At 38.2% G+C, this 13,590-nt stretch overlaps 1 protein-coding gene across 1 annotated transcript in view; it reads right to left on the bottom strand.

The window, feature by feature from the left end:
• Positions 1–13,590, bottom strand: part of gfm1 (G elongation factor mitochondrial 1) — a 34,811-nt gene that overhangs the window by 20,034 nt on the left and 1,187 nt on the right. Inside the window, exons 2-10 of the mRNA XM_003218171.3 lie at positions 12,319–12,471; positions 11,898–12,030; positions 9,673–9,877; positions 8,767–8,883; positions 7,924–8,074; positions 4,095–4,249; positions 3,393–3,477; positions 3,044–3,181; positions 828–929 (exon numbers count right to left, since the gene is read on the bottom strand). Of these exons, the coding sequence (XP_003218219.1) occupies positions 828–929; positions 3,044–3,181; positions 3,393–3,477; positions 4,095–4,249; positions 7,924–8,074; positions 8,767–8,883; positions 9,673–9,877; positions 11,898–12,030; positions 12,319–12,471 (1,239 nt within the window). The remainder of the gene's footprint in view (positions 1–827; positions 930–3,043; positions 3,182–3,392; positions 3,478–4,094; positions 4,250–7,923; positions 8,075–8,766; positions 8,884–9,672; positions 9,878–11,897; positions 12,031–12,318; positions 12,472–13,590) is intronic.

Genomic DNA, 13,590 nt, shown 5'->3' with positions numbered 1-13,590 from the left:
ACCACTTGAGGATGTGAGTGAATTCATTTCATTTTGGGCCTGTTGAGGTGATACTTTATATCTAACATCTTAAATGGGGGGGGGGGGGGACACACACATATTAATAGCTGACTTACATCTTATGTTTGGGTAAGCATGGGATCTCCCTGTTTCATTCATGTCACTATGATGAGGTGGGCAGGGAGACAGTGGTCTTCAAGCCTGCTTTATTTCCCTGCTGTCTTGACTTGCCGCCTAGAACCCTTTAGAATACTGGAGGCAAATCATGTCGTAAAACAGGCTATCAAAATACCTCCTTCCCTTGAAGAACCTTGTGATTTTAGGCAGTATTGCATACCTAATAGAATCTGATACTTAAACACAAAACAGAGTGGTATTCACTGCATTACATAGTCCTGACCATGCCCTTTCATACCACCAGACCGTAAAACGTTCATTAGTATGATCTTAAATACTATCATGTTTTTAATTTTTTAAAAGTTTGTGACAGCTGTAAAACAAATGTTCAAACACTATTTTCCTAAAACACTGTAAAGATGACATTTTGATTGAGGAAGACAACAGAGTAACCTTTTAGGAATTAAGGGTGAAAAGCTAAAGAGTTTTAAATGAATCTAACTGCTTCCATCTGCTGACTCCCTCCGCACATAGTATCAAAATCTGTTCTGAAGGATTGAAAGACACATTAGTGGAGATCTGTAGGAAGCCACTGAAGACAGAAGAGAGGGACAAAGTCCTGTTGAGTGAGTAGTCTCCCATTTCGACTGCTCTGGAAAGCTTCCTAAATCTAAATAAAGCCACAGCAGGTCAACTAAGGGAAAACTTACCATGGAAAGGTCAGTGCTAGATTTATCTGTAAATGTATCACCGCTAGCACAATCAATGCCAAACAATGCACAGATATCACCTGTATAAACTTCTTCCACGTCCTAGCAAAGCAAAAAGAATTTTAAGTACTCTTTCAAGTATTATACAAGCGCAATTATTAAAGAAGTGACAAGAGAAAGCCAATGCCTGCAGTCACTGTATAAGCTCACTGAGCATAGACTTGTAGCCTTTCTGCATCAGCAGTAAGGGATGCATATCAAAGTTATCTTTGATTATCAGGGGAAAAAGAGATTCAGTCTAACAAGTATAAAAAGCACATAGAACTTAACACTAATAAACAAAACATGCACAAAAAACACATGGCAGTCTCAGAATTTCCATCATAGATGCATAAAGGAGACTGGCTCAGCATTTCCTAAATGCAGTCTTCCATGGTACTGGAGCCCTGCCAGCCTTCTCATAACAACATGAAATTCAATCTTAAACAGCATCTGCAGATGACCATAGATTTAGATTTCCACTTCCAGGTTGGTTAATAGCAGGGGTGAATTAACTTCCCTTTTTGGCAAAAAGGTAACATTATCTCTTCTGAAAAATCTCTGGAAATAGATTGCAGGGCCCCTTGCACCATTTAACATTAGAAAATACTTTATTTTTTTCAAAACCAGAAGTGGACTGATTGTCGCTTCCAGTTTTGTTTTGCTTTTTGCTTGGGTACATTGAAACTATCCTTTGACTTCCAGAATGTCCCAGAAGCCAAGAAGCCCTCCAGACATGGCACATTTGCTCATCCCTGGTACAGAGACAAAGCCCCTATTTGTACTTGGACCTAAACCCATGGTTAAACCGCCAAATTTGTACCAGACTCTGCTAATATGTATCAGCCAGAAAAAGCCTTCTATCAAAGGCATCTTACCCTGCCAAGTCAGCAAGTGTGTAAGACTGGTCAGTTAGATTATTAAAAAGGGAAGGAGTGTCATGGGATGAGTGGCTCTCAGACACAGTAAGTAAATGACTACTGATATGGGATACAAGGTTTTTCAAAATGGAAGCAAAAGAAATTAAGAGATAAGCCTGCCTCACTGGCAAAATCAATGAGGAAGCATAATGATTTTATAGGCTAAAGAACAAAAGTCACTTTGCAGAAGGAAATTGACCCTGATGCCCATCTGTAACACTGGGATCTAGCCCAGTTTATTCATTTTGTTAGGAAAGTGTAGAGTCAGTAGGCAGAATGATCTCCATGGGCAAAGCACTATTTAAATGAAAAACAGGAACAGCTGGGGCAGAACAGAATAAAACCAGAAAGATAATTATTGCTATTTTCTGTAGCATACATATTTTCTTGATAACTGATGTTTAAGGGCCATAATTTAAACAAAGAGGAGTGGACCAGAGTGTCTCCAAGGGTGGTGGGCCCTCTTTGTTGCAGTTTTCTTGGATGGCCAATGACCAGTGTTATTGCAACAGTGGGTTTCTTGCCTTGGTAGGAGATTGGATTACATGACCTTCAGGGTCATTTCCTTCCCTCTGATAGGTCAGCAACAATAATCCCTTCTATGGATTCATTCTTACATTAGCCGAGACCTAAACAAAAACCTCCTTAGCACATTGTTCCCCATCATGAATGATATCCAAAGCACTTGTAAGAAAGATTAGACAAAGTGTATTACTCCTCCAGAGTGTCAAAAGAAGGGTTTTTTTCCCTTTCTTCTTTTCATTTTTTAAACCTTGTTTGCCTAAAGTATTTAAGGAATGAAATACTGGCAGTGTTTCTATAGCTCTCTGCTGTGTAGGATGGATCAAAACTCCTTTGCCTGTGTCCCAGTGCAAAGTGACTAACACAATGTATTATCAGAAGCAAGAGCTGTGTGGGGGCCAGATGGCAACTGCTAGAAGCGGCTTTGCACTGAACCTATAGGACTCCAGAAGTTTGTCACTGTGCTAAAGATAAAAGCAGGGTATACACTAAAACATGTTATATTTTTTAAAAGAGAACTGAAACATTGGGACCATGTTAGCATGGGAAATAAAACTCAACTCTGCATGCTATGCATTTAAAATTCCTACCATCTCAATTGATGAGAAGTGCCCTATCTTTTATTACTGGTGACTGGAAACAGGTTTTATCTAAGCAGTGTTTTCTTTTCTGACTATAAGTAAGAATGTCTCACAGATCAGGTACACAGTGCATCTTAGATATCATGATACTCACCTCCATCATGTCTGCGTGCATACGGACAAGCCTCTGTACCCGCACCCTTTTCCCAGTCCTCGTGTTGTAAATATAATCAGATTTCTTCAACATCCCTTGATAAACACGAACGTACGTGAGCTGCCCAAACCGCCCAGCCTGCAAGTAGCATAAATTGGCAATTTGTAACTAAAGAGACACAACAAGTTGGAAGTACTTGTTATCAAGGGAAAAATCAGTATAAAACATAACAAGTGAAAAAAGATCACTACCAGTAACCATTTCCTGGATTTTAGTGAAGCAATGCCTCTTAGATAATTAGAAAATTCTGCGTACAGCAGATGCCCCAAGACTCCCAGATTAAACGTACCTCAAGTTTAAATGCCAGGCCTACAAAGGGCAGTGAATTGTCTCTCACAGAACCCAGCAATATCTTGGATTTCTCCTGAGAATCCCTTAAAGAGAATTAAAATTTAGTTGAACATTGCTTATTCACCTGCATTTCTTGTAGGATTCTGTTATGTTTTAATCAACAATGTAGAAATGTAGAATTCTCTGTTATTCCCTTCCTTTATCCCCTATGATTTTTGTCCCACTTTTCTCCCAAAATTTGGATTTGAAGTGGCTGAAATCAAGCTGAGTGTAAACAATATAGCTAAAAATAACAAATGTTATAATGTTTTTAAAAGCACAACTACGTTCAAAGCAATTTTAACATAGAAAGCCCTCCATTAAAAGTTCTTTCTTCAACAGTTTTGTCCTACTGAAGCCTGGACAGCAAGAACAGAGGACATGTAGTCCTCCAGCTGTTGGACTGTAACTCCAGTCCAAAAAACAAAAACACCTTTTCTGCTTTACAGCACAAACAAACTATAGAGTAGCACAAAATGTCAAGCAAATGTACATGGGACAGTAGCCTATGCCCTGGTATGGGAGCTTCATGCTCATTTTCATTTTGGCCTTTACTTTCACAAAAAATAGTAAAAAAGGGTGCAAAACATTTATCCTGGAGCGAGTGTCCTGCATAATCCAGGGTTGTTCTCCCCACTTTCATTATGCCTACACTACTCACTCTTGATTGTAAAGGGCATAATTTTGCACTTCTGCAGGGTTTGGCAGGTATTCAAGGACAGCATCCAGCAGAGGTTGCACACCTTTGTTCTTCAAAGCACTTCCAACCAGCACAGGGGTGAAGGACTTGCTAAGCGTTGTTCTTCTGACTGCAGACTAGGAGAAATGAAACACTCATGTATTTGTGCTTAACGGTAAGTACAATGCATACACTCTGAAGAATAAAAAGTATAGTAAGAATATTAGTGACAACACAGGCAGAATGGCTGCTTATCTTTCCAGTTTGGTAGGAAAAGCTCCAATATATTTCAAGCTGGAGCCATGCACAACTGAACAAGAACAAACATTTTCTTGAATTTTTTGCCCTATGGATCTCAGGAACTGTCCAAAAGTCACTTAGAAAACAAGTCTCAAGGGCTTAGTGGTAGTATTTACACCAAGTTAATCCATTATTTTACTTGATAAATAAGAAGGCAGTTGTTTCTCAAGTGAACTTCTATGTTTTTGTCTGCACTTTGCAGCTGCAGGATGAGTTCAGTGACAAGATCTGCTTTTCATACCATCATAATGATTGAAAAAATAGGAAAACAGAAGCTGGATGGTTTGGAAACCCTTATTCCTGTGTGCTTTGCTCAGGCTACTATTTTTCAATGTTTGTTGTCACCAGTACATTACACGAAGATCTCCCTCCCCACAAAGCACAGGAAGTCCTGCTGGAGATACTGCAGGAAGTCACTCCTGGTGAAAATGGGAGACTACCTCCCCATTCAAGCAGCAAGCACTTTTCTAAAACAGTTGGTCTTCTGAAGCTTTAATGGGACAGCAGCCAAAGCCTAATCTCTAGCCCCACATATATGCATCAAGGTCAAATAGGAGCTGTGCAGCACCATGCTTCACTCTAGATTTGGAAGGCATGTTTTCCAACACAGGCCCTTTGAAGTAGTATCTTCAACAACAAAAAGTGGTAAAGGAAGAAGACTACAGTTCTACTATTGATCCCAGGCTTCCCTTGTCCCATGACTTCATACAGCTTCACAGGTGTCAATGTTGTCTATCTACTTTCTCTTCCAAACTCAAATGTATTTATTCAACTTGAAAGATAAAGTAGATAGATACCAAACCCCAGATTCCTCTAGTTGTGTAACCGCTGGCCATGATGGCTGAGTATTCTGGAAGCTATAGTCCAACAAAGCTTCTTTTTTTAAAAGCTGGATTCTTTAACTTTTAAGGCCAAGTCTTTAAGGCTCCTTAACCTTAAGTTCCCAGTTAAGCCCTGAAATACTGCATACTCCTTTTCCACTGCATGAAAAGGGAATAGCATATCATAGTTGGGAGGGAGGCACATTGCATGAGCTGGAAATGACTCTCTTCTTAAACTGCAACTTCAGCCCCCTTTTCAAGTATTTTTGTTTCCTGATTTCTGTAGTTGTGGTAGATCAGTCTTTTGTCTTGACAATAACATTTTGACACCAGCAAATGAGAAGGTTATTTCTGCACATCATGCTTAACAAGAACTGGCTGCTGAAACCATGACCTTCACAACAAATATTCAATGTATTCGCCATGAAAAATTATTTTAAACTAGAACTTGGCTGCCAGCCATAGCAGAGAAATCCATTCCTGAAGACAAATTGACACGAACAAACCTGTTTTTGGTCTTTCCACAGTTATTAAATAATTCACAATTTATCTACTTTTGGACAAGGGGTTGCCAGAGACAATGACACTCTGAACCAGAAAATGTACTGTTGATGTGAATACTTACTTGTTGGTTACATTTACCAGTAGACCAACTGACTGCTGATTTTAAGATAAATTTGTCATATAGATTATTTACTTTGGAAGAGATTCCTTCGAAAATCAGCAAAACATGATTTATACATTATCCTGAATATAGCCATTCATAGCTTCTAATCAGGCCGTTCTGTCTGAATAAAATGTTTCCAATTCACAAATATGTGTACTACTATGAACTGACCAAAAAAATCCTTTGTTTACAGAAATTGCCAACTTATTTTGGAAGGCCTTGCTTTGCTTCCAAACCAATACACATTAAATTACCAGCACTTTCCATTAGAAGAAATGAAGAACAGTATCTCCAGGATCTTGCAAGATCCTCAGATACCTAAATTAGCTGTATGCCCCCTAGACAGTCAGGGTAATGGATAATATCAAGAGAATGGCTGGTGTGCTTTGACCCTTGGGAGCAACAGAGCACTCGACAGCACTTAAAATGGGTCTGCTCCTCTCAACTGTTGTGTAAGAGATGGAATAAAGCATGAAACTATTACATAACCCCTATGCAGCATTTCTCCAGACCACAAAGTCATCAAAGGCTAACGAGGGTAACAGGAGGTTTATTTCCAAATTCAAAGCTGCTCTTTTCCTCAAGCCAACTTCAGTCCTTGTCCGATGGGTTCAGCTCCGGTGAAACAGTGTCTGCTTACACTAACTGCCCCTGGATTTAGACATGAGGGGATGGCGATGGGGGATATACAAATGTAGAATGTAAGTGCAAATCCCACATTTATACATCCAGAAAAAAGAGATGACAGATGACCTCCAAGATCTGTCAGAGTTCTGTCCATCACACTTAGCAGCTGCTATCCTTCAACTAGTGCTCATCCTCTACAATAATCTGTGGTTATTCATGTCTAGTAGGGAAAGGCTGCTGCTTCCCTGGATAGCAGCAAAGTATCATGACAAAGATATTGCAGATGCTTGCAGAATAGCACATGCTGCAAACGAGTTCAGTTCCTAAAGCAAAGAAATGTGATACCTCAAGACACAAAGCTATCTCTGCATGAAAGCTAACCATATAAGCATCCCATCATAAGAAAAATACACCCACCAACAGTCAAAATAAGCATGCAAAGATTTTCCTGCCCGTTAATTTTGGTTTGTGAGTACCTATTTATGTTAATAATCCAATAGGATTTTTAGTTACTCATGTACAGTTATAATCCAACTGTGTTTTTGTTTTATAGGCCAATTTTTATTTTTACATAGAAACTGCCTTGAGTCCCTTGAGAAGATAGGGCAGTATACAAAAAAAGATTATTATTATCATTATCATTATCATTATTATTATTATTTCTGTTATAACCCACCCTTTAAATAATCCTGGCTGAACCTAAGATCTTTAAATCCCATCTTGATTGTATTTCCTCTTGTTCTGATTGGGCCACTAGTTGCACTTCATGGCAAGACCATTTCATATTGAAAGTCAATGATTTGTGCAATCTGAGCAAACAAAATCATGGCTGAGCCGAGATTTGAAGGCAACATTATCTGATTCAACACCAATCTATCTGATTTCACTGAGAACTGGAACAGAAAATGGAGATTCCCAAAGGGTAAATTAGAGGCACATGACAGGGCATGACTAACTAAGGGCATTTTGTCCAGTGGTAGCCTTCAACAACTGTGCAATCACATACCTTAACTCAAGAATGCCAAGGTTCCTTTTTTTGGGTTATAGCTCCCAGAATCCTCCAGCTAGCACAGCCAAGAGAATATTCTGGAAGTTACTGTCTAAAGAAGTATTTTGAACCATTCTGACTTAACCACTGAATTATAATCCATCCTCCATCTCCTGGAGACTAGTGAGCTTCCCTAGCCTTCCACAGCTGCCTATCCCTGACTGAGTCTAACCCCCTCCCAAATCTTCCACTAGATTAAGTCCTATGAGTGTCCAATCTAGTTAACTTTGTAGAGGTGTGGAAGAAACGTACACAAAAGGTTGGGTGGAACTCACACATTCCAGTTCTGTACATCAAAGGTCCCAGATAAGTATTTGCAAAACAAAAGAGACCTTAAACTTTTTTTACCTTCAAGTCAGCTACCGTTGGGATCTTCTCTTCAAGGAAAAGTTCCCCAAGCTGTTCATCTATGTTTGCGACACATTCAATCAGTTCTTGGCGGCGATCCACTGACTCCGCTCTGAATTCAAGAGGAATTTCATCGTATTTCACAATCTGACTACAGAAACAGAGAAAACAAACAACCCATCAGTATTCACTACACAAACAGATATTTAAGGCATGTAAGTGTCCTCAATACAAACTATAGCAGCAAATTTAGATTGTTCTAATGATGTATGTGTATACTAGCTGATTCTGCACCTGTAAATTCAATGAAGTAGCTAGGCTGACAAGAATATAGATTAGATTAAAAACTATTCACAGTAGTCAGTAGTTAAGAGCTGAAGCTTCCTTGTTCAATATTAAATAAAAATTAATATTCACCAGTTTGTTGGCACTGATGACATAACAAGTACATCTCAACAAAAATTTCCATACCACTCCTCCTAACCATAAGGAAGAAGGCCAAGAGGAAGAACATGATGTTGAGATCTGCTTTGATTTGTTCCTTCATGTCAAACTATGGGTGACATTACACTGGACTTTGTGTTAATTATGGTTAACAGGATTTACTGGCCAGCTTACATTAACTGTATTTAGGTAGTGCCATAACTATCTATGATGGTTGAGATCACCACAAAAATGTACAGGGAAAAGTATGTGGTTAAGAAAAATAGATAAGTGAACAAGTAACACTTGATTTAGTCCCTCTTTAGTAAGCTAAAAATTCTCACTGGGGGAAAATTTGCTTAAAAAGCACTAACTAAGGATAAAATCTCTTTATAATTGGAAAGTGTTGAGATCCCTTACCCAAAGTCACCATCAAAGTATATTGCTTTTTCTTCAACCAGATCAATGATACCCCGGAAATCTCCCTCCAGGCCCATAGGAATCTGAATGAAAGCAGCATTGTGATTCAACTTGGATCTGTGAAAATAAAAATCATAGAATCATCGTACTGGAAGAGACCTCATGGACCATCTAGTCCAACCTCCTGCTATGCAGGAAAAGTACAATCAAACTCCCAACAAATGGCCATTCAGTCTCTGTTTAAAAGCCTCCAAGGAAGAAGCCTCCACCACACTCTGAGGAATGAGGTCCACTGCTGACCAGCTCATACGGTCAGGAAGTTCTTCCTAATGTTCAGGTGGAATTTATTGGATAATACAATTATCTTACACAATCATAACGATGATAGCATTTCTCTACCATTAAGGTCCACTTTTTTTAATACAAGTCCACCAATCCTCAGAAGGAGAGATACTACCAAAGGGTTCCAGATCAAAAAGCAACAGACAAGAACCTTTCTACACCAAGATTTTGCTTGTTTAAGGAGATGTCACAATCTCCACTGTGCTAACAACTGTGCCTGAAAAGAAGATTCTACGCAAGGTACAGTTTTGAAATATCTATATGACACAAGTAGTTCTATGAAAGGAGAAAAAAAAATCATGTTGTGAGGTATAGCATCTTTCATGAGACACAGCTACCATAGGAGTTAAAAAAGACAAATTTGCAGGGATTTATCATCCCATTTTATATGTTACATTCATATATGAACCAATTACCGAACACCAACTACGAAACAAGACATTCTAATCCAGAACATTCCACCAAAGATGTATGTGTTTTATCAGAGACTTTTAAAATCGTTTAGCCGAGTTTTCTCTCTGATTTTTAGCATGGGGTGGAATTTTCAAAGTACGAAGTTCATACCTGAGTTGTTGCAGAGCTCTCCTTGGACTTGAACCCATTCGGTCCAGTTTGTTGATAAAGGTCAAAAATGGGACATTATACCGCTTCATTTGCCTGTTCACTGTCATTGTTTGACACTGAACTCCTCCAACAGCACATAAAACCAGGATGGCACCATCAAGAACTCTCAGTGCCCTCTCCACTTCTATAGTGAAATCAACATGCCCTGGAAGTAAAGTAAACATGCATAGGATTATTTAAAAGTCTCTCCTTAACTGAGCACTCTTGCTGGTATTGAATTTGGCTTTCTTTCCTTTTGTTATATACCAGGGCTTATTAAATTGTTGGTCCCAGCCCCAAATGGAATCCTCTTAGATCAATGTTGTGGTCCCAAACATTTGGCAACAGTAAAGGTTTCTGAACATCACCAAGTGTATGTTTTAGACATTTACACAAATCTGTTGTGCACTGCCGTGTGTGTTCCAGTCAACTCTGCAGAATATGATTTATAAAAAAGAAAATCAGCCTGTTTAGCAAAATTGTAAATACTGATTTGTTATCACAAAATGTTTGACTTTATATCTATTTTATATATCTGTATAACTGGGATGTAAACATTTCTTAGGCCAAAAGGGGTCATAAGTGGAAAGGTTTAAGAAGCCCTATTCTATATGACCCTCAGAAACACATTAAGGTACAAATTGACATTTTGTGATGCTTAAGATCATTCAGTATGTTTCTAATACATTTTCTTTGAAAGACACTCTGCATTACAAAGTTTTTAATTTTGAGACAATCTGTACTTCCTAATTAAAAAAATATTCTGGATTGCCTCAAAGAAAGACACCAGGAAATGAGAGATAATTTTTTTGCAAATAGATTCAGCAATAAAAATAAAAATAACCAGTTTAATTAAAAGCCGAGGAAAGTACATTATTTAAAAAGTGCACATCAATAACAAATTGCATTTTTTTCATGAGTTCAAATGTGCACACATGGTTTTTTCACAGACACTTTATTTTCATAACAACTCTGTGAGGTCAGTTAGGCTAAGAGAATGAGTCCCTGGCACAAGTTCATTTAAAACCTTTTTATTCAGACAGGCTTTTAAAGAAGAAGGTTTTTAAGATCATACTGTGGTTTTATATGTTTTATAGATTTGATCTGAATTGTTTTTAATACTAATGACATTTAATACTGTTTTAATATTTGTATATTTTAAATTTACAAAGTATTGTAATGCTTTTAATGTTAGATGCTCTGATTCTCCTTATGGAGAGAAAAAGTGGGATATAAATAAACATAATAATAATAATAATAATAATAATAATAATAATAATAAACTTTACACTAAGTGTGAACTTCCCCTCACCTGCAAATTGTAACCATAATAATATCACTTTTGTATGACAAAAAGCACACATTAAATTCTCCAATAAATCACCAGGAAGCCATTCTTATCAGCCCTACATGCTTCAATTCATTGCTGGATGGGTAAAATCATTTAATGTAGGTCCTCCTGGCCTCTTTGGAGGAAAAGCATGCCACATATCAAAAAAGGAAATAGTTGTTATTGCTTGCAAAAAGGTATGCCTGAGTATTGTTGTGGGAATCATGAACAAACAAGAATTGGATACCTAATTTTCAGTTTTAAAAGGGTTATGAATACCAATCGCACTGCTGGGAAAAGACTCTACTGACAGCCCTACTGAACCTTCAGAGAGATTTAAATCTAAATGCATACACACACAGAAACTTTTGCAAACAATCCTACTGCCGGAGGATGTAATGCTCAGGAGTGTAATGGCGAAAAATACAGAGAATCGCGAGATGCTACGAAAGACCTGATGGGCAATAAGGTCAATTGTACCTTCATCCCTCACTACAGGTCATAGGGGATAGAGGATTCTTTCCCAGTATCTGGAGGGTCCCATGTTCTCCATCCCTCTCATTAACATTATCTCACACTGCTTCATTTCTGGACTGTACAGTAAGTGACTAGTTATCTTAGGCACAAAGATTCCAAGTCTAATCCAGGATCCAGTTGAGACATTTACTTTGAAGAACTTTACATAACACTGGGGTTACAGAGTCACGCCCTTTACCATCTGCAATACAAACTAAGAGTCAGCTAAGAAATAGATTTATCAAACAGATGTGATTTTGGCTGGGGGTAAAATTCATGCTCTCTGAACTCCGGATATATTTCACATGCTAAGTACAAACAAGCTTAGGAATCCACATACCAGGGGTGTCAATTATGTTGATGTTCGTATCTTTCCACATAGTGTAAGTTGCTGCAGACTGTATAGTGATTCCTCGTTGTCGTTCCAACTCCATCGAATCCATGACAGCACCAACACCATCTTTACCTTTAACCTAATATGAAGAAAACACATATTCATAACAGCAAGTCCATGTGTTTCAGCATGCAAACCTATGCCTCTTTGCACAAAGCAAAAATCTTCTCCAAGATGCCTTACTTTGTTTCTTTCAGAATTCTAACTGCAGATAAAGTCTGCGATGATTTACTATAAGAAGGGAATGAAAGGGGAAACGCACTATATAAATGTCATGCCAGCATAGCACACAAACAAGGTTCTAGCCACTGAGATCAAATAGCACTCACTACATTGTCTTTAAAAGCACCATCATGTTTAGAAGTACCTCATGCATTTGGGCTATCCTTCCTGTGTAAAACAGAATGCGCTCAGTTAATGTTGTCTTTCCAGAGTCAATGTGTGCAGAAATCCCTATATTCCTGATCTTTTCATTGGGAGTAATTCCTGACGAACACCACCTGCAACTGTCCAAGTATAGCTGAAACACAAAGGAGAAAGAGTGTAACAATACTGCAAAGCATGAATATTTAGCATAAAAATACATACAATCAAGTGTTTGCAGTGTAGTGTTTTCACGCTAAAGAAAATGTTACTATAAAAAATCTCTGCAGTTTGCTGGGTTGGAGATCAATTTAGTTACTTTTTCATATTTTAGTGGGAGTCACTGTGCTCAAACTTTCAAATGCCACTGATTTGAAAGGAAACTCAGTTAGAACCTGACTACATTGGTCAGGATCTAAAATATGTTTTCTTCTAAAACATATGTTTTAGAAGATCTTTCATATTATGTATAACGGAAATGAAAACTTTTTTCAAGCCTCGTCCTTGTTTCTCAATTACACAACCTCACCAACAATTTGTTCCATGAACAATACTGCAGAGATTTCCTGAGATACTAATTTAGCAATGGCCTGACAATAGAACATCTCTAACATTGATAAGGACAAATGACAATGGATCTGGACCAAACCTGGCACGCATACCTGATGCGCCCAAATGTGAATACTGCTGGGATTTGGGGGTAATTGACCTTGATGTATAGGAGTTGTAGTTCACCTATATTAAGAGCACTGTGAAACCAAAATACAATTGATCTGGACCAAACTTGGTTTGTGGGTAATTGATCTTGACATTTGGGAGCTATAGGTACTGGGATTTATAGTTAGTCCGCAATCAAAGAGCACTCTGAACTCCACCAATGATGGATCTGGACCTAATTTGGCACAGAAAACACCCATGACCAACAAAAAATACTGGAAAGCTTTGGGGGGAAAGTCACCTTTGTTTGGGGAAGTTGTAGTTCACCTACATCCAGAGAGCACTGTGAACCCAAACTACGATGGATCTGGATCAAACCTGGTACGCATACCTGATACACCCAAATTTGAATACTGGTGGGGATTTGGGGGTACAGTAGAGTCTCACTTATCAAAGCTAAACAGGCCGGCAGAAGCTTGGATAAGCGAATATCTTGGATAATAAGGAGGGATTAAGGAAAAGCCTATTAAACATCAAATTAGGTTATGATTTTACAAATTAAGCACCAAAACTTAATGTTATACAACAAATTTGACAGAAAAAGTAGTTCAATACGCAG

This window comes from Anolis carolinensis, chromosome 3 (assembly GCF_035594765.1).
Source record: "Anolis carolinensis isolate JA03-04 chromosome 3, rAnoCar3.1.pri, whole genome shotgun sequence".
NCBI lineage: Eukaryota > Metazoa > Chordata > Lepidosauria > Squamata > Dactyloidae > Anolis > Anolis carolinensis.
Note: the sequence above shows the minus strand (reverse complement) of the source record. Positions and strands in the feature narration are given on the sequence as shown.